The sequence below is a fragment of the Anabrus simplex genome, chromosome 1 (assembly GCF_040414725.1).
Source record: "Anabrus simplex isolate iqAnaSimp1 chromosome 1, ASM4041472v1, whole genome shotgun sequence".
Taxonomy (NCBI): domain Eukaryota; kingdom Metazoa; phylum Arthropoda; class Insecta; order Orthoptera; family Tettigoniidae; genus Anabrus; species Anabrus simplex.
Window position 1 is genome coordinate 1,519,451,943 of NC_090265.1, and position 26,780 is coordinate 1,519,478,722.

General features: G+C 38.3%; 1 protein-coding gene across 2 annotated transcripts in view; it reads left to right on the forward strand.

Moving 5' to 3' along the window:
- Positions 1-26,780, forward strand: part of qin — an 870,645-nt gene that overhangs the window by 561,952 nt on the left and 281,913 nt on the right. For both annotated transcript variants that reach the window (XM_067138014.2, XM_067138015.2), the window contains 2 exons: positions 4,396-4,634; positions 19,636-19,789. In XM_067138014.2, the coding sequence (XP_066994115.1) occupies positions 4,396-4,634; positions 19,636-19,789 (393 nt within the window). The remainder of the gene's footprint in view (positions 1-4,395; positions 4,635-19,635; positions 19,790-26,780) is intronic.

The following is a 26,780-nucleotide window of genomic DNA, read 5'->3' on the forward strand; positions in this document are numbered from 1 at the left end:
TGCTGGCTGGACAGAAATCGTTACATGTCCGGAGGCAAGCAAACGGCAAAATTCTCCATCAACTGAAGCTGCATACTCGGGTGACAAGTTCCAAACAAACACTTTCTTTTTTAGAAAGTCCACTGCAAAGCCGGTAAGTCGTTGAGATTATCCCATGTTCACTCCGCAACAGATACTCCGAACAATAGCAGATCGTATAGCAAACTGCGCAAATACGTCGCTCCCGCAGACCAGTACAAATGAGAAACACACAGTATCAGCATCAGAGTCAGAAACAGAATGAGAATGAGAATCAGAATCAGAATGACTCGCCGCACACGCGTACCCACTTATATATGCTTGCTACACGTGGTTATCGCGTCCTGAAAAGTTTACTGGTAGCAACGCTCACACTGGCACTTCTTCCCGCGTCACTCTGTCAACCCAAACCTCGCTCAAAACAAAGCCCTCGCATTGGCTATCGAGTATATGATGTGACATAGACCGTCCACTCATGTATGTCCACATTGATTCACACCAATTCTTCAACCGATACAACCTGCCGTACCCCGTGTTTCAAAGCCACTTAGTTGCAACACACACAACCAACCTCAACCGTCCTTCCCGATATAGTCGCTGTTTTCCCGGTTGCACAATCCTTACGGCTAGGCCATATTTACAGACTCTTACCCAAACGGAAATTTATACAAAATATAATGATGAACATATGCAATATTCCCTAACTATACATTCTTCTTATAATATTACGTTTTTACATGGTAAATAAACAAAATTACATGATTTTAACCTAACAAACTATATACGAAAATTTCCTAACCTAAAAACTCGGGGATCGTACATACGTACGGTTACAACTGTCTCCTGATTGAATGTTCTCTTTGGATTCACTGTCACCGTCACTAATGTCACTACTGCCATTAACTGTGAATGTTATTCTTTCAATCGCGTCTTCGATTAGTCCTTCCCGTACATAATATTCTAATTCATTTTCCTCTGTGCAATGGCAAACCTTTCTCCATTCCTCTTCTCTGATTTCTGATAATCTTTCCTTGCACAAAGCGATAACATCTTCCATTTTAAAAGTGGTGTTCCTACTTCCTACCCATTGTTTCACGTAAGCCCATATCATTTCTATAGGATTTAAATCAGGATGGTATGGGGGTAGTCTCAAGGTTGTGCCCCCATGTCTCGCCATAATTTCATCTATGAGATACTGCTGATGGAGCAGTTTGTGCAATTTAATAATGTTGTACAATTCGGCCTTGAGCATATTCTCTTCAAACGGAATTCCTTTTTTTCTAAGCCATGCTTTCATGGTGTCTTTCCTACTATTGGAGGTTGGAGTTTTGTTCAAATGAACGTTATGATAAGAAGCATTATCTATTACCAGCACAGAATTAGGTTGTAAATTTGATATTAATTACTCTGTCAACCATCACTGATAATTCTCAGAGTTCATTTCATTATGGAAGTCTCCCGTTGACCGCCCCGATTTGAATATTAATAGGGATTCGGTACAAAACCTGACGAGCTACCGGTGTGAACGATTATTAATCTATTGCCTTTTGATACAGGTGTCATCAAACCTGCTGCCGTGTCATCACTCAAGTTCTTAGGGCTTCAGTGGCTACTATGAATGTAAGACTCGTCTTCATAAACTATGGGACGACCCTCCTCTCCATATTTCTTAATCGCCTTCAGAAACTGTATACGCAAAGACCTAATGTCATGTCGTTCTATCAGAACAGCCCTTGTCTTTTTATCCATTTAAAACCCATATTCAAGATAAGTTTTTAAACTTATTTTCACCGGGCGAGTTGGCCGTGCGCGTAGAGGCGCGCGGCTGTGAGCTTGCATCCGGGAGATAGTAGGTTCGAATCCCACTATCGGCAGCCCTGAAGATGGTTTTCCGTGGTTTCCCATTTTCACACCAGGCAAATGCTGGGGCTGTACCTTAATTAAGGCCACGGCCGCTTCCTTCCAACTCCTAGGCCTTTCCTACCCCATTGTCGCCAGAAGACCTATCTGTGTCGGTGCAACGTAAAGCCCCTAGCAAAAAAAAATAAAAAAAATATATATATATATTCCTTTGACATTAGGTGGTTCCAGAGAAGTTTACTTTGATCACGTAAGATCGTGATATAAATAAAGATGAATTCCCACTTCAGTTTAAACCTGAAGGAGAAAATAGCCAAGTTAGATGTTGGAAGCAATGTATGGAAATTACTAGAAACATTAGGATCATTGAATGGTGGATTAACTCACCTATAAGTCTAGGAAGGAGTTTGCCGATTGTTGGTGCACATTTCTCTACAAGATAAAAGTCAAAAAACAGATCAGATGTAAGGCTTTTCAGGCATTTGCTCTATTAACCAGCATTTCGTTTTAGGTCTGACACTAGACTCATCAGAGTGGGATGTGTCAGACCCTACCCACTGACGCTGGGGTGTATGCAGGTGAACTTATCAGAAGTCCATTATAAGAGGCACAGTCTGATAACTGCATATGCGAGATAAATCTCCACAATGGAATTATTGCCCGCCGAGCAATTCCGAATAGAAATTCTAAGTTCCCATGGAGGGAATTAGATATTTTTCCAAAAAGTCATGCACTGTACGGCGAATCACAGACACGTCGAAGTCATCCACACCAGTGATAAGTTTTCTTACTGCGTGCTTTTTCCCAGGCGTTCCAAATGATGTTCCCGTTTCTTCAGCAGCTTCCCTTTCTCTAATAATCCGTCTCACAAGTCGTTCAGACACACGAGTCGCCCTTAAGACCCTTTCCTGAACGTTTTTCAAAGGGATCATCACTTCACCGGCCGCTGCTTCTCTCTTCATAAATTTGTGTACATTCGAAATAATTTCACGTGATTGACTATGCAAGGTTTTTGACGCTAGTTTTGAATGAACAGGAGGCATTGTAAGAAAGTAAAAATGAACCACTAGTCGCTATTCTTACCGCTCGCGTTACTCTGCTGTCCGCATAATTATTATGCACATGCCCTGCGCAGGAAGGTCACTGTGCATGTCAAATGTATTGGTTACCGTAGTGGGAAGAAACTTATAGGTTCGCTATGCGTGGAGAGACCACTACGCACGTGAATTGCACCAGCCAAGAACGAGCGGTCGAACTGTAATGCTCCACTGGACAATGTTTTCTATCTGGTATCGTAAGACTTTCGAAGCTGGAGCAAAGCAACAAGTACAACAGTAGGAAGTCTTGTTTGAGTCATCTCCTTAATAGTATATATAGCCTAAAAATGTTATAATATTTTTCTTTGTATTCTAAAAATAAATACATACTCATATTAGTGTGAACAATCACAATCACATTCTCTCACCTCTATATTCTCTGCAAAGTGAAGTGAAATTATCATAGAAATTGTCCACTGTACATCACCACACAGTGGTTGGCATTTGCCATTGCCATTTTTAACCCCTTTCTTCTTCTTCTTCTTCTTCTTCTTCTTCTTCTTCTTCTTCTTCTTCTTCTTCTTCTTCTTCTTCTTCTTCTTCTTCTTCTTCTTCTTCTTCTTCTTCTTCTTCTTCTTCTTCTTCTTCTTCTTCTTCTTCTTCTTCTTCTTCTTAAATGTTCGTTGTGTCAAAATTCTGTAAACAGTATTTTGGATGCATGTTTTTGCTTTTGTATTTTCCTTCCTCCAAAATACCTGCCTGAGAATAATATTAAGGGAAAAGAAAACAACAATGCACTGAGTTGTTCCCTATACATGAGCAAAATAAGGAATGAGGAAAATTTAAAATAATTTCTTTCTGTTGTTATGTATTTTGTGTGTATAGGTCTGGCCAGGTGACATTGCTGTGGTAATGGAGTAGGCCTTGGAACTTGCAGCTCAACACAGTGTTTCGTGGCAGGAAAATGCCTGACACTCTGAGAGGTCCATTAACTTTGGACTCTTTGACAGGTTGATGGTCCGTCGGAGGAGGAAATACCTCTGAAACCCATCAGGTAGCGTGTCTACCCTAGGTTAGGAACAGATACAGGGGTCTGTTCTCCAGGTTAGGAGCGGGCTTTTAACTCCCATGGACGGTTAGCGACAGTAAGGGCATGCGGTCGTAACACTTTGCTCCAAATTGAGCAGCAGACCCAGTTGAAGGCTGAATCCTGTTTGGTGATAATGTTGTCCTTTGTCATTTCTGTACACTTTTACTAGATGATATAGGGCTAGTCTAGGTAATATTAATCTAGACTAGCTCTATATTCGATTCTCAAGAGTCTTTGAATAAAGTAGTTCAGTGTGTAACCTAAAATAAAGCTAGGAGATTGTTGTTGAAATGGCAATACAAGTGGAAATATCATGTTTTCATTTATTTCTGTTGATTCCGGTTTTATAAATGATGGTTCTGCTCATTCTAATTGTGGAAAGTATTTCAGGTTGCGATACAAAAACATAGATCAAAAAAGCAATCTAAAGCCACGAGGCAGAATTCGAGGACAAATGTGAGTTCTGATAGCTCTGAGTTGCAAGATTCTTCAACCGAGAAAATTGAACTGGGACAAGAACCTGAAGATGGTGGTGGTGATAGCTTTCGTCTCGAAGTGACTGTACTCTCAGCTGTCAACCCTAGTTGTCTCTATGTATCCCTCACTAGTCAACAAGATATCATGGATGAGTAAGTACCTTAAATATATATCAGTACCTTAAATATATATCACTTATGACACTTTGTTATAATACTGTATTGCTAATTTCCTCTGCTTCAATGCTGAAGAAATGAGATAGTCGTTTGTTCTACAAAACCATGTATCCAGTTTTGACTTCTTTTGTAGGAGGAGAAAAACTTCTTCTCTACAGAATCCTTCTGAACTGAGACAAACTTCTGTTAATATATCCGGAATTTCTTTCAAAATCGTAGCTAATCTGAAAAAACTAAATCGATGTTATAATGTTGTAGATATGCGAGATACGTGGTTATGCTTTGGAAGTTGCTGGACAGAAATCGTAGTTCTGTGGTATTGCAGCGATGTTTTACGATATTGAAATCATGTATTTGTACATTTTAATACAGTTTTTTTTGTTTTTGGAACCGTGAATTGAAATATTTATGGCAGATTATTGGCTTAATTAGTATCAACATTTGTAAGTTGATTTGGTTAATAACATTGTCTTAAGGGACCCATAGACGTGCAATATTATTGTGCAATATCGGGGTTTGTGCAATATAATTGATAGTGTGTACTTCGTATTGAAGGGTTGTGCAATATATTGTACGAAATCAAAGAAGTTTGAAATATATTGCACAAACCACAAAATACTGGGCCGTGTGTTGGCATTATTGTGCAATACCCCGTCCTCCCCCCAGTTGTTATCAACAGGTGGGGGAGAACGTATCGCGATGGCAGACAAACAGGAGGAGACAAAGTTTCTTTTGGAGTTTATCGAAGTGTACCATGACCTTCCGGCTCTATGGGACGTTAAGAGCAAAGATAACAGTAATTGCGTTAAAAAAAGTGAACAGTACGAGGTGCTTATTGATAAATATCGCGAAAAATACCCGAACGCCGATAAACAAGAAGTTATTAAAAAATCAATTCTTTGCGTAATAGTATTCTTTTTCTCGATTTGAGGCATAACCAAAGCGATAAGTTCATCAAACAATTCACCATTCATGCGCAGAAAGTTTCGAAAATCATTTGGCTTGCATTTTCTCAGTTCAGTGAGTAAATTTTCATGAGTGTACCTTTCTCTGTCCAGAAACCACTGTTTGGCCCATGTCCTCCTTTTTCGTTTCTGCTTCTTTTTGGCACTTACGCCCACGGCGAGCAAAACTCAGCAAAGATCAGTGTCACTCAACATGTTCACCAAACAAAATAACATCACGGACTGACTATATATTGCAACACATATTGTACAACCCTTCAATATTAAGTACACACTATCAGTTATATTGCACAAACCCCGATATTGCGCAATAATATTGCACGTCTATGGGCCCCTTTAGACAATTCTCATAAAATGAGACATGTTTATTAACAACCCTGAAATAAAAGTAAATGGAATATATAAAAAGACATTCATAAATGAACATCAGTAGCACCTATTTTTTGCTAGTTGCTGTACGTTGCACCGACACATATAGGTCTTATGGCGACGATGGGATAGGAAAGGCCTAGGAGTTGGAAGGAAGCGGCCGTGGCCTTAATTAAGGTACAGTCCCAGCATTTGCCTGGTGTGAAAATGGGAAACCACGGAAAACCATCTTCAGGGTTGCCGACAGTGGGGTTCGAACCCCACATCTCCCCATTACTGGAAACTGGCCGCACTTAAGCGACTGCAGCTATTGAGGGCCAGTTTCATCAACTACTGTTAAAAATCTGCTAACAGAACTTTAGTTAACACCTTAAGATTTTAATGCAAAGATTATTTTCACTGAACAGTATAATAAACTCATTAACTAACATGGTGTTAACATTAATATCAAATCAGCAGTGTGTAGCATTAACATTATTTGGCTCTTCTGAACAGTGCCAATCATAATGTTATTCATTTGTCACCTTTTGGCATGCAAAAGAACTCTTGCAGGACAAAATTCTGGCACTTCAGCATCTCTGAAAACCGTCCTGTACACTTCGTGCAGAATAAGAGGTTCTGTGTGAAATTCAACTTACTTGGTGATAGGAAGAGATTGTAAATTAGACTATGCACAAAAGAAAAATAATCATAATGGAAGGTGACGGGAAAATATCTTTGGGGCAGTAATTTTACTTCACTGGAGAATAAGATTGTCAATTTACTTTCAAAAATATGTGAGAGCATTGTAACGTAATGCTTTTTATTCTATCATTTCCACACAGCAATGCAGACTGAGAGACTATTTTTAGTATATTTACAAGGATAAAGAAGTTCAGGTCAAAGCTGCCCGAAAAAGAATTCTGGAAAAAATTGAAATCTTAAAACCCGTTCAACAAGGCCAGTGCTTTGAGCATTAATCTAGTTGAAATTTATGAAGAGGCCTAAGGTAGATACAGTGAAGAGTAGTGTTTTCTAAAGCTCTGATACATGCAATATTTCAGTATTTATAAATTAATTAGTAAGAGAAATGACATAATTGAGTAGTATAATTAGTTAAAGATTCTTCAAAGTTACTCCATCAATGATGTGTCGTAACATGTCGGGATATGCCGCAAAAAAAAAAAAAAAAAAAATATTGTGTACTAGTTTTTTCCTTTATTTTCGTTTAGACTTCTCTGTTAAATATAGAAAGGCTAAAACACCTTTTGCTAATGATATCCAACCAAGGCCACACCAGATATACAGGCCGTGCTGCTCCCCCACCACCTGAGATGCCATGTCACAAATGTGCATGGTGCAAGCAAATACCTTGCTTCATGCGCATTCATTGCCTGTCGGCCATCTTGGATGTTTGCATGTTGTTCCTTTGATCAATTCACCCTCTTGACGTGGTTAATCATTTCTAGATATAGTGATGTGATATTATGAAATTTGAGAACGAATTACATGACATTGACTCTGAATGAAGAGATAGGCTAATTTAGAAATGAACTCGATAGATGAAGCTGTACGCATAAACCGGCCTCGGTGGTGGGGTCGTGTGAGGCGAATTGAGGAGGATAGGTTACCTAGGAGAATAATGGACTCTGTTATAGAGGGTAAGAGAAGTAGAGGTAGACCAAGACGACTATGGTTAGACTCAGTTTCTAACGATTTAAAGATAAGAGGTAAAGAACTAAATGAGGCCACAACACTAGTTGCAAATCGAAGATTGTGGCGACGTTTAGTAAATTCACAGAGGCTTGCAGACTGAACGCTGAAAGGCATACCAGTCTATAATGATGATGTATGTACAGTATCGGTCAAAAGTTTAGGACCACATAAAGAAACCACGAAATGTCATCCAGAACCTAAAATTGTGCCATTATACATCTGTAATTTTCTTTCTGAGCTCTCATATCTAACAGGATGTATGTTACCTGATTTCAGTGAGTTAGTCCTACTACTGTAGAAGTTATGTATTTTTAACTCTTGGAAGGTCACACCAAAAAATAAAAAATTTGGTAACATAATGTCGTGTATACTCTAATTGGTTGCAAGTATCACCAACAAGATTTTTCTGTAGACTTAGCAATGTGGATGGCATCCAAGAACACATTTCTGATGATCATAGCTCACACTGAGACCTATGACAAGAACAAGGTAAAATTGACTATTTTAGCGCTTGTTTGAGAAAAAATAAACTCAAAAAAACGAGTGCTTCATTTTTTCGGAATTTTTATATTTATACTAAAATGACCCCTAACTATTGCTGAGTCTCTACAAGAATCTTTGTGGTGATACTTGAAACAAATTAGAGGATACAGTACATAATATTTCCAAAAATGTTGACTTTCTGAGTGACCTTCCAACAGTTAAAATTGTATAACATATACAAAACTTGGCGTAAATCACTGAAATCAGGCGATGTATATCACATTAGATGCAATAGCTCAGGAAAGAAAATACAGAGGTCCAGTAACAAAATTGTAGGTCCTAGATTGAACTTCATGATTTTTTTAATGTGGTCCTAAACTTTTGACCGGTAATGTATGTATGTATGTATGTATGTATGTATGTATGTGTGACTGAATATGTTATCTACTTAGTGTGTCCCAGGTTGTAAAAGTAACTATGATACTAGAAATCCCGTAGTGTATTTTCGTTTCCTAAGGATCCCACTAAATTTCAAATATGCTTTAGAGCTATCCTCGGGAGTAATTATAAAGTTACTAATTTGTCAAAGGTATGCATCATAAATTTGGATGAAGGATACATAGTACGGGAAGAATCAGTGACACAGTTTGATGGTTCTGTGCTGTGAAATGTGACCAATTAAAATGAACTAACGATGTCATACCCACAAATTTAGAAAAACTTGCCGGCATATCTGCCTAAAATTTTGCCTCAAGAAAGAAAAGATCCTAAAGAAAGACAGAACAACACATTCAGAATTCCAAGAAAGAAGAGAAACTACTAAACGACATTGTCTTCCAAGAGATAACCAGGAATTTTGCAGTAGAGTGTGCATCTGAACTGGAAAATGTGTATGCGAAAGTAAGCAATAACCAGCTTATTTACAAGTAATTTGATGGAAAAGGAGTTTCCAAAAATAGGAATATCTTTGGTAATTAAACCTGATTTGACTTTCACTATTGTTAAAGGTGAATTATTCATAAATGATAACTAACCTTCTAAAATTTATAAATGGTCTCAGTTCAAACAATTATGTAACTTGATATTTCAACAGGGCATCCCGTTAAGGATTCAGAAAATGGACAAATTAACAACTTGATGGATGATATTAAGGACGAAACTGATGACCAACACGTTTGTGACGAATTCAGTTTCTGCAAAGAACGAATTAACCTATATCCTTGATATTTGAAAAGATTTACTTCTAAGGTATGCTGTGAAAGTTCTGAAATAGATGTATCTCATGTACGTTATTTAACGAAGAAAATATCTGCACTGAGTGAACACAACACAAAAGTCATTGTAATTTGCTTTTGGATGAAATTTATGTTACTGGTAGGTCTGAAGTAACATAAAAAGGGGGGTAAGCTTGAAGCTGTACAACCCTCTAATGAATATTCACTGTATGTAGTTATTACTATACAGACTTTTATGGTATCCTCTTTACTGTCAAACAGTAAAGATGTAGGTTTATTTTCTTGCAAAAATTTAACGGGAGATCAGTTATGTAAACTTTATTTATAGGTATGTGTTGACTGAATTGGGCTATAAGGTATTTAGTTTTATTTTAAATAACAACCTCATGATTACAAAAATATTCAGTTGAACTTTTTCTTCTGAGTTCGTTAATCCTTATGACAATACTCAAAATATTTTTGTCCTGTTTGACTCAGTACACATTTTTAAGTGTATTAAAAATAACTGGTTTAATCAGACTGATAGTAAACAGACATTTTATGTCCCAGGTTTTACAAATCATAATGCCACTCTTACTGCCAGTGTGTCCGATTTAAAAATGCTGTAACAAAGTGAACAACCCAATGTAATTAGCACCTGCTCTTGATTTTTAAGAAAATATTGTTCCCAACTTCCTTATAAAGGCAGAATGTGAACTTATGTGCCAGTTGTTGTTTTTTTTTTTCCCAAGAAAAAATGTGGCTGCTCTCTAACAATATCGGCTAGAGCGTAATGACTACAATGCTGAGGGTACTATTTGTTTTTTAGAAGTTAGGGGAAGTTGCCCCAGTGCTACACACTTAAGCCTTTTGTCTATTTTATGGAAACCTCCATGAATTAATATGGAGCCCAGTTCCGAGGATCAAGGATAACGTATGTAATAAGGTAATATGAGAAAAGTGGATATATCTGATATTTTAATAGTATGATTTTGAAATATAAAAATGGTTACTAATGACGTCGTTCAAAAAACTGTTCCCAGTACTGGATGCATTATCTAAAGTACAAAAAAAAAAATCAATAGTCAACACACACATACAATTTCAAATGACATGAATCAGAGGTTAGTTATTTACTTCAGCTGAATCGCTTAAGTTATAGCTTGGAACTTTTACACACAATGTGATCAATGTTATCACTGTCAGCACATGCAACGTGAGCCCAAACACTACAGGTGCAACACTGTACCCAGTCCTCCTCAAAACACTCTCCACAAATTAGACACTCAGTCTTCTTGGAATCATTTTCATCTGCTTTCCTATCCAAACTCAAGCCTCCTTTTCACGACTGTGATATCTGACCGTGACTCCTTTTTTGACCTCTCCCCAATGTTATCTGTTTTCTGTCTTCGTTCTTGTTTTTATTTCTTTAGCAACTTCACTTCTTCTTTCTCTTCCAGCAACTTTTTGCAAGGCGTGGAGGTCAAAATCTCTCTTTTTTTCTCCTCTCCTTTTTTTCTGACAGTGATTTTTCCTCTTCGAAACATCAGTCACAAGGGAGATCTGATCGATGGCTTTTTGAAAGGCTTTAGAAGTGGAAGAAACAGCCATATTGACTAGAGGAGTGTTCTGTTGTGGGACGATCACAGGCAAGGTGTTAAAGTTCCCTATGGTCACTGCTTGTAGCTGATCAGAAGCACTACCCACTCTGACATCTTCTTCTGGCACTGATCTGGTGTTTGACACTGGGAGGAAGTCCAGTTCTGCAAAAATATCCTTATTGAATGGGTAGATCCCTGTGCACTCAAATGAAGATTTTTGCTAGATTCATTCTGCAAAGTTATGAAAAGGCAGTTCCAACCAATCCGCAGATGTCTCTTTCAGTGATTTTCAATCCTTGTCTTCCATACTTGCTCATCCTCACCTCACATGCTGAATTGAATGCAGTTTTAAAAGGGCTCATAATTGCTTGATCGAAAGGTTGGACCTTGTGTGTGGTATGGGGGGGCAAACTCAACATATGAAGATGGTGCTTCTTTGCGTACAGAACGACTTCAAGGTCTTTATGAGTACTATGACCATCCAAGATAAGAACTGGACTTTGTTCTGATGGAGTAATTCTCTCAACAAAAGCTTTCAAACATTTCAGGAAGCCTGAAACTGTGATCCAAAGATCTTTGTAAATCAAAGATGCTTCCATCAGGTGCGTCCTTGGTCAACTTTGGATCCATTCAAATTCTGTGAAAAACGAAAAGAGGGGGTATAAACTGGTCCTCTGCAGCGTTAATACAAAGCATAACTGTAATGTTCCTCCCTCATTCACCCGACGTCGACGTCAGCTTGCTGACTTTTTTTTTTCCTTTAAGGGGCAGAACTTTCAATGTGTTTGAATGCACAACACTGACACCAATTTCGTCACAATTAACAATTCTGCTTGGAGGAAAGGAATATTTCCTTAATAGTTCCTCTAATTTGAGATGAAAAGCATCCACTTGTTCCTTGTTAAATCCTTGGGCTCTCTGTAAACTTGTTGATTGAGCACAGCGCAAATAAAATTCCAGATGCCGCTTGATGAATCCGCGATAAAACTTGTTTCCTGAAATTTTTTGTTTTGTTAAACTGGTGTGGTAACTTGAAGTATTCAGCAAGGTCGTGCTTAAAGTAAATACAAAATTTTAATATTCCACCTTCTCAATAAAAAAATAATAATAATAATCATTTGATGTTTTTACAAAAACATTACAATGATATTAAAAGGTACTAGTTTCGGTCCACTGTGGACCATCATCAGCCTAGCCAAATTACAACAGTAAAAGACATAGTGATAAAAATAGTGTGGAGAAATGAGAGAGGATCTAGAAGGATGGGATGGTGGTGGAATGACAGACAAAAGTGAAAAACCGTATTTGCGAATAATGATAAAAGTAACAGAAGTGTTCACATTGACAAGTAAAATCTTGTGAAGTCACGTAAAAACCTCTTGATGAGATAGTCTTTGGTTATCAGTTACTCCTGTGTTGCACAATTGACATATATAACTAAGTATATGCTTCTAGAAAGTTGTAGATGCAAGTTCCACTTTTGCATAGAGGGAAGAATTGTCCGATGAGACCAGCACAAGATTAAAAATTGACAAAGTTGAACATGTTCTATGGTGGAATGAAAAGCTTGCTGTGTTAAACAGAAGTAGTCTCAGTTCAATTGGGACCCAATGAACCTGGGGAAAGAAGATAGTATTAACGTGAGTAATCGAATAGAGAACAAGCGAGGCACCGGAAAATATAAACGATGACTCACCTTGCGCTGCGTGGAACAAACTTGCTGTATTGAATGCAACTTACGGAGTGAGCGTAGCGCGGAGTTGATCAGCAGGAGAGGGGTAGGTGAATACGGAGGGGAGGAATGACGTAAGTGGTGGAGGGCGGCAGGGATGGGAAAGGTTCAAGGCGGGGTGGACAGGAGAGGAAGTGATGGTGTTTGTATTGTCGGGGGACCCTTAATTGACTTAAAGAAAGAATTTTGAACGATCGATTTGTTTTTTCAACATTGGATATTTAGAACATTTCAATGCAGTCAGATACAACAAATTTTCAGCTATCGGCCAACATATGGTCGACTATAACCACAAATTCACGAATATTGAAACAGACATGGACATTCTCAAAATAGCTAAGAAAGGACCCCTACTCAATATAATAGAGAACTTTTACATTCATTTAGATCAATACCTTAATGCCAACTATAACCTTAACAAAATAACTGAGAAACCCAATATTTTATTTGACGTTTTCATTACTTATTACAGAAAAACAAATCGGTCGTTCAAAATTCTTTCTTTAAGTCAATTAAGGGTCCCCCGACAATACAAACACCATCACTTCCTCTCCCGTCCACCCCGCCTTGAACCTTTCCCATCCCTCCCACCCTCCACCACTTATGTCATTCCTCCCCTCCGTATTCACCTACCCCTCTCCTGCTGATCTACTCCGCGCTACGCTCACTCCGTAAGTTGCATTCAATACAGCAGGTTTGTTCCATGCAGCGCAGTTGAGTCATCGTTTATATTTTCCGGTGCCTCGCTTGTTCTCTATTCGATTACTCGCGTTAATACTATCTTCTTTCCCCAGGTTCATTGGGGTCCCGATTGAACTGAAACTACTTCTGTTTAACACAGCAAGCTTTTCATTCCACCATAGAACATGTTCAACTTTGTCAATTTTTAATCTTGTGCTGGTCTCATCGGACAATTCTTTCCTCTACGCAAAAGTGGAACTTACATCTACAACTTTCTAGAAGCATATACTTAGTTATATATGTCAATCGAGCAACACAGGAGTAACTGCTAACCAAAGACTATCTCATCAAGAGTTTTTACGTGACTTCACAAGATTTTACTTGTCAATGTGAACACTTCTGTTACTTTTATCATTATTTGCAAATACGGTTTTTCACTTTTGTCTGTCATTCCATCACCATCCCATCCTTCTAGATCCTCTCTCATTTCTCCACACTATTTTTATCACTATGTCTTTTACTGTTGTAATTTGGCTAGGCTGATGATGGTCCACAGTGGACCGAAACTAGTACCTTTTAATATCATTGTAAAGTTTTTGTAAAAACATCAAGTGTGGTTTTTTTTTTTTTAGTATTGAGAAGGTGGAATATTAAAATTTTGTGTTTACTTTAAGCATAGTCTTAACTCAATACGGAACCTAACAATGAAGTTTATATTACTTTTAATCAGCAAGGTCATACGCTAGTGTTAAAAGTTTGGTCTTGTTCACAAGTAAGAAACATCCGTCAAGATATTTGAGATGGCTAACAAGTTTATTTTCCAACTCGTTGAATGTCTTATGAAATCTACCCATTGATTGCGCCATTTTAATCGAGTCTTCTCTTTAAGGGCACAATTGCGATCTCCCAAAGAGCTTTTGGGGACACACAAGTGTTTATATGCTCTCCTAATGCTGAATTCTCCTTCGAGCACACCATCAACTGCCTTTTTCATAATTTCATCACTCCACTTTCTGTATTTGTGTGCATCCATCTCATTAAGTATCCCTAAAAAGAACAACAGCATTAGTATGTTTGTCACAGGATTCTGTCTTTCTGTTCGATACTGTTGACATATGCAGTGTCCGGTACTGAGGCCACACAAGAGGTCAAAGAATGTTGCTTACTATTAATACCCAATGAATATTTCCTTAACCCCTCAGCGCCGACCTCTATACGTGGTATAGACCCTCTTTCCTTCCGTAGCCGCCAACCTCTATACGTGGTATAGACCCATACATGGTTTCACATTTATGGCTATAGCGCGAAGAGTTTTGGAGTTATTGATATGCAAATTGTTTTGTTTCCAAGAAGACATTTTCGGGTTTATCAGCGTTGTAAATAAGAATTGAAAAATCGTTATAATGTAGTTGTTTTTGCAAGGATAATTATTTGTCAAATAAGTCTGAGCACTAATCTCTTACTTTTTTAAAAGTCTGGTTGCTTCATTCTTTCCCACAGAATAAAATAAAGAAAAGATGATCTGAGAAGTTTGTCTTTTCGTGTGATGTTCTTTGCTCTATTTGTACATTGGGAGTGCGGTTTATTTATTATATTTGTCTTTATTTCTCAGCTTGTAATATTTTCGTAACTCTCCACGAGCGCTCTGTGTAGGCATCAGTTAGTGCTGCTTTCTGTCATACGATACGAGAACCAGTTGTTCATGGTATATATCTCGCTTGAAAGACGATGTCTCGACCTTTTATCTGAAATATGTATCGAGTTGGTTTCTTTCGTCATAAATGTTATTCCCCTCGTTCAGTTTCGTCCTGTTGCTTTCGGTCTCGCTGCAGCTTCATCAGTCCGTGTGACGCGCCGCGCTCAGCCGCGGTATGACTGACAGTAACGTGCTTGAAATATTGTATAATTCAGATGAAAGTTTAGTCGGAAGTAGTAGTGACAGTATAAGCAGCAGTGATAATGAAATAGATGATGTAGCAGTGGTAAATGATGAGAGTGACGATGAGGAGGAAACAGTACTTGGAAATTTCGTGTAAGAGACTAGATAATTATACAGGTCAAAGAGAAGTTTTCAACGATGAATTCTGATTGCTAAATTCTCTAATAATACTCACACAGGTCACAGAGACAAATATTGAGCAATTACCTTATCGGGTTCAGCTGGTGAAAGGTTTGTTTACAAAATACGCTTGCTCGGGAGGGGAACGAAATATTCAAGGCCGGCGCGCATCAGATAATACAGTTCCAAGGTTGCAGGAAAGACATTTTATCAGGAAATTAGCACCCAAGAGTTGGAAATCCAAACCTCAGAGACGTTGTATCCTGTGTTCAAAACACGGCGAAAAGAAGACGTCAGTGTACTGCTTCCAGGAGTGTGACTTGAGTCCCTGTCTCAAAGAGTGCTTCGAACTCTACCACACGGAACTAAATTACTAAGGAAATGTGAAACAATTATGTAATTATCTGCATGTACATAGTTCTGTCATAAGGTATTCTAAATTTCGTGAAAATCGGGCTACTCTTATACTTGTAGTAACGCTTTAAGTGAATCGATGTATTTCAGTCGCGCGTAGTTGAAATCTCATCCGGCCGCGGGGTAGGAAGCTATTTAAATGGCTGCGACGCTGAGGGGTTAATCGAAGCACATTATCCTCTTCTCTATTCACATAGAATATTGAATAATATATACATAATTTCTTTAACTCAACTAAAGAGGGTAAAAAGATGCTGTAAAAGTTAACTGCGTAATGCTATTAGTATGCGACACGCACTTCACAACGAATATCTCAACACTGGCAAACTCTACAAGCAAGTTGCGTGAACGTCTGCTGTCCTCTGTCTCTCCCTAACAAGTTTGTCCATCAAATGCATCCATCCAGCGAAGGAATGTGTAAACCTCCACTGCCCGGTACTGTGTTACGTCCGGCGCTGGGGCAACCTCCCTTATACTTAAATGAATGGTGGAAAATAATGAATATAAATCATGTATTTAAGTGGGAGAGATTTAGTGATAATTACTGCCGCCCGGTGACATCTGTAGATTGTGATAATTATTTAATTTTTGAGAAACATTTTTGTTATGGATAAAGAAATGGAATTATGTTGTCGTACCAGGAGAAGGTGAAAAGTCGAAGAAAAGAAATGGTAAGGTCACATCAGATATTCAGTTAGCTTTGACTCGTACTGTTAGTACTGTACTAGAAATAGTTAAGTATTTATTAACAGTATAAAATTTTAAATACATGTTGCTAGATCAAATTTAGACATGATTTGGAGGCTAGGTTCGGACAGTATCATCAAATTAGTTTAGCTTGTTATAATATTTCAGCCGTGCAAGTGATCAAATCAGGAAAAAAAAAAAAAAATGCTCACAACAATTAGTATTAAGATATTTTCTGTTAAACGTTCTGACGTAGAAATAAGAGATTTTAATGTAAATGAAGAAGACATGCCTGCCAACGTTTACGGTTTGTCCGTAAAATTTTGCGGAAAGACCGTGTTTTATGAATGAGCTATAACATTTTACGATTTTACGAACCAAGATCTTTTTTAACATTCATGCAAAAACAAACTTTGACCGGCTTCCAATACACGCTGTGTGACCAGTGAATATTTAATACATCGCTCTGATTATATTAATCTGATCGTTAGTCTTCAACTGGGAATATGAGATGCATCCTGAATCCCAGTTGATCGTTATCGATTTATTTGTGAAGGAATGTGTAAACCTCCACTGCCCGGTACTGTGTTATGTCCGGCGCTGGGGCAACCTCCCTTATACTTAAATGAATGGTGGAAAATAATGAATATAAATCATGTATTTAAGTGGGAGAGATTTAGTGATAATTACTGCCGCCCGGTGACATCTGTAGATTGTGATAATTATTTAATTTTTGAGAAACATTTTTGTTATGGATAAAGAAATGGAATTATGTTGTCGTACCTGGATAACTGTACGCTTGTTCTTTGCATTGATTCGTTCGATAATATCACTTACCATCAATAGTTTTGTTCTTCACCACAAATTACAAAGCATAGGTCATGTGGTAGTTATGAAAAACACATGTGAATTGTGTTCATCGCTTAATTATCTTTGTATTTATTGCCACGTATTGCGAAGCTGAGTTTATGTAGTTGTGGAGTAACGTGAATCGTATTCATTGCTTATTTTGTATTATGATCGTTGTTTATCAGTAATCATAAGTTAATCTACGAAAAATATCATGTGTTTAGGGAAACCTATTCTTTGAGTTTCCCGTGGGTACTGAAATCGAGAAAAGGTGACGAATTTTCACTTCGTGCCTAACCTAATCTTGGTAATTTGAAATCTAAGGAAGAAGATCAGAAAATGAACAGATTTTTTTTGCCAAAGCTGGAGATAATGTTTATGGTGTAATAAAGGCTGCGTGTTTGCTTACTTCTTTTTGTAGTGGAACATAACATTCCATTGAGTGCAGCTGATTATCCGGGAGCTTTGTTCAGAAAGATGTTTACTACTTTGGAAATCACAAAAATGTGAACAGTGCATGTCCTAAATGAAATGGCGCGTACTGTAACACAGGACAGTCCATTTTCTTTGTCGACAGGTGGATGCTATGATACCGATTCAAAGTTGTTTCCCAAAGTGGTTACTTTTTATGATGCTGCTCGAGAAAATATTATAAGTACTGTTTTATCAGTGCCAACATTGGAAGGGGATTCAACAGGGCGCAATATAGGAAAGCTGCTATTGTCACAGTTGGAGTTAAAGTGCTAATTAAGAACTGTCTGGCATTCTGTTCTGACACTGCTCCTGTTATGATTGGACAGAAAAATGAAGTTCTAGCAGTTTCGAAAGAAGCTTATCAGGATATTTTTTGTATTTGTTGTAGCTACCATCTAATTTACTTAGCTGCTAAAAAGCTGCTGCAACTTTACCAGTTAGAATTGATGAGAATCTTGTTGATATTTTCCATTACTTGGAGGAGAGTGCCAAAAGAAAAGAACGTCTTCAGAAATTTTGAAGTATGCATGGAAAAGAAAAAAAAGAAGTTGTTGAATCATGTGTGCACGAAATGGTTATCCCTAGTCAGGTGTTTTCAGATTATTAGATCCAAATATTTCTGCCAATTTTTTTTTTTTCTTGGTATTCTCAAAGGACACAGTATATCTGATGACAAATGAAGAATGCGTTTGATCCTCCTCTTCCTGATCTTCTGCCAAAAGAATGGAATTTTCTTCCAAACATGACTCGCCTGTTCTCAGAAACGTGAATCCCATTACATCTCGTGAAGAAAAGCTGTTTGTTTCTTTCCTATGACCTACAGTAAACAGGGTATTTTGTACGTTTTTATCTGCGACTATCCTATCATTTGACAAGATCAATACTGTCCTTCAGAGTGCTTCGCCATATATCCATGTACTGTTTTAATTAATGACGGATGTATTGAAACAGATGCTCCCCAAGTTTGTCATGATTTATGATAGGATCTCTAGATTCATGCTGTCTGTTCTTACCATATCACATAGTGGTACAAAGTATGAACAAATTTTTAGCTTGATTAAGAAGAACAGGACACAGTTCAGGTCATCGATCCAATGGAACTCTTGAAGCTATTTCGATTTTTAAGACCAGAAGTTCTGAAGGATGTTATACAAACATGTATTCTTTTGACTTCTGAAGATAGCAAAACAAGCCACAACCATGGCTGTTAAATCAGAGTGAAGATGTGCGTGTGATGATGTAAGTAATGTAAGTAACTTGGGTGCATATCATTTTGTGCAGAAACGTATTTTCTTCAAAGTTTTAGTTAGTTGTGTGCATAAAGAAATTACATTATGTAAGTAGATTTCGTCATTGCTTTCTAAAGATATTTGTGGTGGTTTAACTGTGGTAAAATATTTTGTCCCTTATAATGTCACTGGTTGCATGTAGTGTTATTTATGCTGTTGAACTCGTAATTGTATGAAGTAAGGAAAATGCATTAATTTTGTCGGGTTTTACTGCATTTTGGTGCATTGCTTTCATGCGTATTCAAGATTATAACCTGACATATAACCAAAAATACCATCATCATTACGTACATAGGAGGCTATCTCTGTGTCAGAAATTATTTAAATACGTTACTGTAACAAACTTGTGTGTTTATTTTTTTGTCGTACATTTTGTTCCAAGTCAGCAGCACTGCCTTTTAATTTTCAGCTTTCTTATTTGTTTGAATAATTGAATATGACATGAATAATTTATTCTTTTTATAGCTTAATGTCAGAACTTCAAGCATACTACAACTCTATGGACACAGACGACTTTGGTCAGCCATGGAGTGTAAATGACAAATGCTGTGCTTTTAACCAAAAGGAGCGGAAATGGTATCGTGGAATTATTGCTGAAATCAATGGGAGTTTGGTTAAGGTACTTTTTTGACATCCTATTTCATTTATAATATGGGATAGTTCATTTAATATTTGGTTTGTTCATGGTAACCTCCTGGAACAATACTTATACATAAAGTATTCTAATCCCTTAGAGCAAGTTCAGTGTGAAGATAAGAACAGTTTCCACACTTGGCATGATCTATGGATTTTATGGTGGTTAAAATTTGATGACTTCACATTTCGGGCTTCTGACACATTAAAAAATTCCTGTTGAACAAACTTCTGATGCTCTACCTCATGTTAAAACCATTAACTGTTCGAGTGGACAAAGAAACAAACATATTTATTATTCAAATCAAGCCGGTGTATAGTCTGAGAAAATAATAATTCTTTGCTGGGCTAATGCTCAATTTTAATTGAAGTTCTAATCCACCAACCAGCTACACTGTCATAGCAGGCAGAAAGATTATAACCTGACGTGGTGCGTCCGAGGTGGTGGTTAGGTGGTCCTCGCATTAATTTTATTGTTATTACACAGAGTTACAAAATTTCATATTTTGTCAAGGCTTGTTAGCTCTGATGGGTAACTTTAATGTGCACTGCCGGCTGAAAGTTTTCGGACCAAATATATATACCCTCACGAATGTGTTTAATGATTGTTTAATGGCAGAATATATTAATGTAACCAAGTTTCCAAGGTTTTTGGTTTATGGCGATGAGTTTATAATCAACACTCAGCATCGGAAAAAAATGATTCTACTGTGTAACACCTACAGTGAAACATGGAGAAGCTCTGTGATGGTTTCACATTCAGTGGAGTTGGTAGACTGCACCGAATTCAAGGAACACTCGACAAAAACAGGTACGATTCCATCCTATCTCGTTATTCTCTTCTGTCTGGACAGCAACATGGGTTTGTCCTCCAACAAAATAATGACCCCAGTCCCACGTATTGCTATTTCATGAATTATCTGCAAAATAAACAAAACTATGGGGAATTCTTTTTTTAATGTAACGGCCCCCAATCCCTGGACTTAAATCCAATTGAGCTGCTGTGGAAGGAGCTGGATCAGCAAGTCCGAAAAGAGTTCCCTTCATCGGAAAAGCTGTGGATCTCCTGCAGAATGCCTGACAAAGAATACCCGCATCAGTGTTAGAAAAACTTGTTCTGGGGATCTGCGAGAGTAAATGTGTACATATTGTTTATTTCTTGCTCAAATGTAATGTAAAAACATATTTTTATTAAAAATATTAGTTTTATAATATGTATTTGTCAATTCCTTGCATAGGTATGTTGTTTGCTTTTAATCTTAGTCCATTCTATCAGTTCACTGCTTGTCTGAAAACTTTTGGCCAGCAGTGTATTTTTGCCTCCTGTTTATCATGAAGTCGGATTGTATGTATCACTTTAAAATCAAAGTGAAGTTATTAAGTACCTATGATATCATTTATAGTGAAGTTTTGGGAAATTAAATGCAGAAAAGTAACAATGTTATAATAAAATGAATTCAGAAAAGAGGCTTCTTATTACTTTATTTATCAACATATAAAATTAATTTTGATGTATATCAAGTCCAAGATCCACATTTTATAACTTCACAGAAATCTCCCTTGTTTTGAGGGAAAAGTTCAAATGGCTATGAAGTTAATGGAGCTTGATACTCATATTACAAACTAAATTTTTCATAGCCATAAATCTATTTTAAAGGAATTTCTTATCAGGTTGCTTACTGTTCTTAAAGAATCCTATCCTATCCTTAGATGTCATCAAATTCTCAAATGGTTTGTCATAATGCTCCTTATCTGTGGTCCCATAAAGATTTCTTCGACTTTCACCATACAAAAATAACAATCGATATGGCTTCTGCTTTTCATGGATCCATTTTCATAAATCTGTAACACACCTATGACGCACACTGTGTGATGCAAATTGTTGTTCTTGTCCCCTAACTTGACACGAAACTAAGCTTCTGTTCTGTCAGTGATAGTCACCGCAGACGAGTGTGGCGTCAGCGTGGACAAAGGTCAAATCCGGCAGTAACTGTGGAGCGCCCTACCGCTAGACAACGCGGCATCATGGTTTGGGGCGCTATTGTGTATGATTCCACGTCACCTCTAGTGCGTATTCAAGGCACGTTAAATGCCCACCGCTACGTGCAGCATGTGCTGCGGCCGGTGGCACTCTCGTACCTTCAGGGGCTGCCCAATGCTCTGTTTCAGCAGGATAATGCCCGCCCACACACTGCTCGCATCTCCCAACAGGCTCTACGAGGTGTACAGATGCTTCCGTGGCCAGCGTACTCTCCGGATCTCTCACCAATCGAACACGTGTGGGATCTCATTGAACGCCGTTTGCAAACTCTGCCCCAGCCTCGTACGGACGACCAACTGTGGCAAATGGTTGACTGAGAATGGAGAACCATCCCTCAGGACACCATCCGCACTCTTATTTTCTCTGTACCTCGACGTGTTTCTGCGTGCATCGCCGCTCGCGGTGGTCCTACATCCTACTGAGTCGATGCCGTGCGCATTGTGTAACCTGCATATCGGTTTGAAATAAACATCAATTATTCGTCCGTGCCGTCTCTGTTTTTTCCCCAACTTTCATCCCTTTCGAACCACTCCTTCTTGGTGTTGCATTTGCTCTGTCAGTGTATTTCTAAAGCAGACTTTAAAACTTTGTTCACACATTACCACTGCAAACTTAGACGTCGACAAATGCTGATCTTCCTGCGTAACAGCCCTTTCCGATGCTACATATAGCTAATCTGCAATCCAAGGAATGTGCAAGAAGCATGATTTCTTTATATCAAAGAACGGGATTGGTGCTGTATTGGATAAAAGAGGCAAAGGCTGACTGGGCTTAATTCCAGAGGGGAAAGAACAGCTAAATCCACAACCAGCCACCAGCCATACACCAGAAGTAGTGAGTAAAGTGAAGGCCCTTGTCTCAGGAGGTAACCCTGCCCCACAAAGGACTATCGCATGGAAGTTGGGGATGTCTGTTTCAATGGTTAACACCATAATCAACGATGACCTGCGATTAGAAAAGCGGCATATTCGCCGAGTTCACAAGCTGTTGCCCCATCACGTTTTGGAACGTCTGACTAATGCATGAAAGCTGTATGAGGGTTATCTGGTAGCGAACAGATCAAAAATGTTGTGATTATAGACGAAGCATATACCTTAGTGATTGTAACAAACTCTGCTCGATTTACTACCACCCAAGAGGAAAAAAAAAAAAAAAAAAGATCAAACATTGTATAAAGAATGCCAGGAAAGTTTTCCAGTGGGTTTCGTGATCATCGCTGAATACTGCTACAATGGCAAGTTGATTATTTGCCATTTCGCTAATACTGTGAATGTGAACTTGACATACTATCAGCAAGAGGTTTTTAACACCCATTTACAACACAGATATCCCACACTGAATGGGAGGGCAAAAGATCAGATATGGGTACATCAAGGTAAAGCATTCAACCACACCTCTTGTTCAAATAGTTTGTTCTTAGAGAGAATGCAGATGGAAACTAATATCTGTGCATTTCCTTTTACTGACATTTTGATGAAGGCACCTGATGGGTCACCAGTAGACTTCCGTGCATGTGGACTCATAAAAAGGGCCATAGGAAATAGACGTCCACGGATTATCAATTGCCTCTGTAAAGCCTGTCAGGTGGAGTCGGATAAGATCGACATGCGCAGACGAGGTCCGAAATAACCCAGACTAAACCACTAGAAACATCTCCCCCACCTCCCTCCCCTCCACCACCCATGCCTGTTGAATCTAGAGCAGTCCAAACCAACTCACAATAATCATCACCACCTCCTACTCCACCACCACCACCACCATCCACCCAATCCACACAAGCCGAAACCAACCCACGCAGACACCCACACACAGACCAAGAGCAGGCGTAAAAAACCTGCTCCTAGGCCGTACACTCACAAAGCATCACCTCAAAACCGAACCCAGACTCTCCTACATACATCCCTCCTTACACATTGCTTTAGCTGCCTAAAGCATAAATCATTCTGCAGCTTCATGCTCAGATCCCACCAGCTGCAATAGGTATGGCGGTCCCCACTGTCACACAGATTGTAAGGTGCCCCGGGACCAGGCGAGGTGTGCCAACTGCCAAAGCAGTTATGCCGGCTCGTTCCCTCGCTGCCCTTTCATCAAAACACACATTACATTCTCAGCCCAGCGCTCATACAGAGCACACCACAGAGATCCAAGCACCGAGCCAGCACCCTGCTACCAGCCAGCTCGCCTACCGCCAAGAAACTTCTCCAGCCCCCGCTCAGTCTGCCTGTAATTGTCTGCTGTATAGTTTCCCAGAAAATTCACACAAAACAATTTAAAGGCAAGCTATCCTTTTTTTTTTTTCCCCAACAGGATTGAGAGTTCCCTTGTAAGAGAACGCATATGTGTGGCTTTTAAAGATACCTTCCTTTAGTTTTGCCACACTCTTTCTTTGAAGTTTTCCCCTTGTATACTGAAATGCCCTTCCTGATATGTCTATTGCCTTAACAAAGTTTTCATCAACCCCAGTTTTATATGCAAAGGGTGAAGAAATATTTTGGTGACATCGAGTGGTAAGTTTTTAACACTTTTGTCCTAATACTACACTTCTTATTGACGACCACTCTCTAATTTCATAATGATTATGTTTATCTCGACTATCCCACTCACAGAGAAGACAACAAAATTTTGTGAATCCGGACTGCATTCCTGTTAGCATACCTATCACCTTTAGATCTGCACAGATCTACCACCTGTGTTCTCTATTGTTCAAAGCCTTACGAATTGTTTTCATACTATCACGTGTTCCTTTCATATTAATGGAATAGGCAACTGGGGGGTTTAACATTCCTTTAGAGTAATAAAACCAAGAGGTATAGTAAGAAAGTTGCCCAGACTGGGAGGCAATAGCGACTTCCGGTCCTGAAGAAAGTAAGTTCCGCTGTTGAATGCAATACAAATATTCAACAACGTTAGGTAATAGAAAAAAACTAATGTTATTTTCATGATCAGCGTGTCCAAAAATAAAAATATTGATATATTTTGTGTCTGAGAGTATTTCACTGTTGTACTGCGTAATCTGTACATAAATTACGAGATTCTAATTCAGGCGCTTAAGATGTAATGACTGGTGCTTACAATAACATGGTGTTCTGTATATTACTGATGGTGGTTATGGTAATTTATTTTTTACATTGTTTTTACACTGTAGATTCATTTAACGCTTACAATACTTTGCCAGCATGTGTAGTGGAGTCCGACTGATCTGTAAAATTCATAACCTCAATTTTGACAAAAGTGTCTTTCCTGGGACAATATGTTATACTTCATGATTATTTTATCACATGAGTTTTAGCTTCCTAGCAGACCAATCCTCTCCAGCAAACGACGTGCCTTGCCTCGGTGGAGAGCCTTGTGCCTTCCAGTGAAGCAGATAGCCGAGCCATGGGTGCAACCAAATTCTGTTGCGAGACCAGACTAACGAATGGTTTATCAAAGAGGGGGCTACCAGCCTTTCAGAAGTTACAAGGGCGGCAATCTAGATGATTGACTGATGTGGTCTTGTAATGATACTTAACGTGGATTAACTGTGTTGATTCTACTACATGGCTGAAAGCAACGGGAAACTACAAGACTAAACTTGGATGTAGTTGGTATAAGTGAAATATGTTAGCAGGAAGAGCAGGATTTTTGGTCAGCTGATAACAGAATTATGAACACAAAATCAAACAGGGGAATGCAGAGGTTGGTTTAAACGAATAAGGAAATAGGATAGCAGGTAAGCAGTGTAGTTAAAATATTATTATTGTCAAGATAGCCACCAAGCCATTGCCCACCACAATAGTGCAGGTCTATTTGCCTGCTCGTTCAGCTGTGGATGAAGAAATCGAAAGTGTAATATTACGGTGAATTTGAAAATACAAAATGCATAACTGGCAACTAGAGTAAAGTATAAATAACGAAATTGAGTGCCACCTGCAAATGATTTACAGGAATAATCAACTCTGTAGAGCATGAAAGAACTCCCTCTCTCAAGGCGGCAGTCATCAGGCTGATGAGGGTCCAAATTTCATTCATTTCCTTACCTGTTACTCTTCAATCCTGAAATTAAATTTGGGTAGTATGCCAGGTTGGTACTCCACCAGTTTCACTACATGAATTTACTCCTGAAACAAAATTAAACCAAGACAAAATAAACACCAACAATCATCACATGAGACCAATATAAACATCCACAAACAACATCTACAAGCTATACACCACACCTATACATAGTTCTGAAGACCACGCTTCCTATTCATGATATCCTACAGGTAAGACGACTGTCCCTTCTTAACCATATATACATAAGCATAATAGCATCAACATCGTGGATCTATATATCGTGGGTTATAACTGCATATACAAGTATGAAGGATGAGGTCTCCACCTAATCAATACTTTATTTTACATAGTGTCAATGATTTACATAAAAACAGTACCAGTTTCGACCTGTAAATAGGTCATCTTCAGCTGTTAGACAACTTGCTTAATAGCGACTGTACAGAATAAACAGTACTAAAATTAAAACTAAACAAGAATGCCATTAAATAAACATGATACCACTATTCTAAAATTACTTAATATTTACATATATATATATGGTACAGTTTTGGGGTTAAGGGTGTTATTTTCAAATATTACACATATTGAGGCTGGAATCTGATACAATTCTTTGAGTTGATCAAGAATCACTGGTATTTAGATGTCAGGTTATCTGTGTTAAAGCCACTATTATGTCCAACGGTTTATGAGATCTTTGAAGTGCATTGTTGTTTCGAAAATATTCGGAGGTGTCGTGTTCCTTAGAATAAGAGGTTCAGGGACCAGTTCACGGACACATAGCTTATACCCAGTCTATATCACTGCTGAAAAATACATTAGTGAGTGCCACTATTCTAAAAAATACTTAAAATATATACATATACAGTTATGGGGTTGAAGGGTTTCACACTGGCCCCAT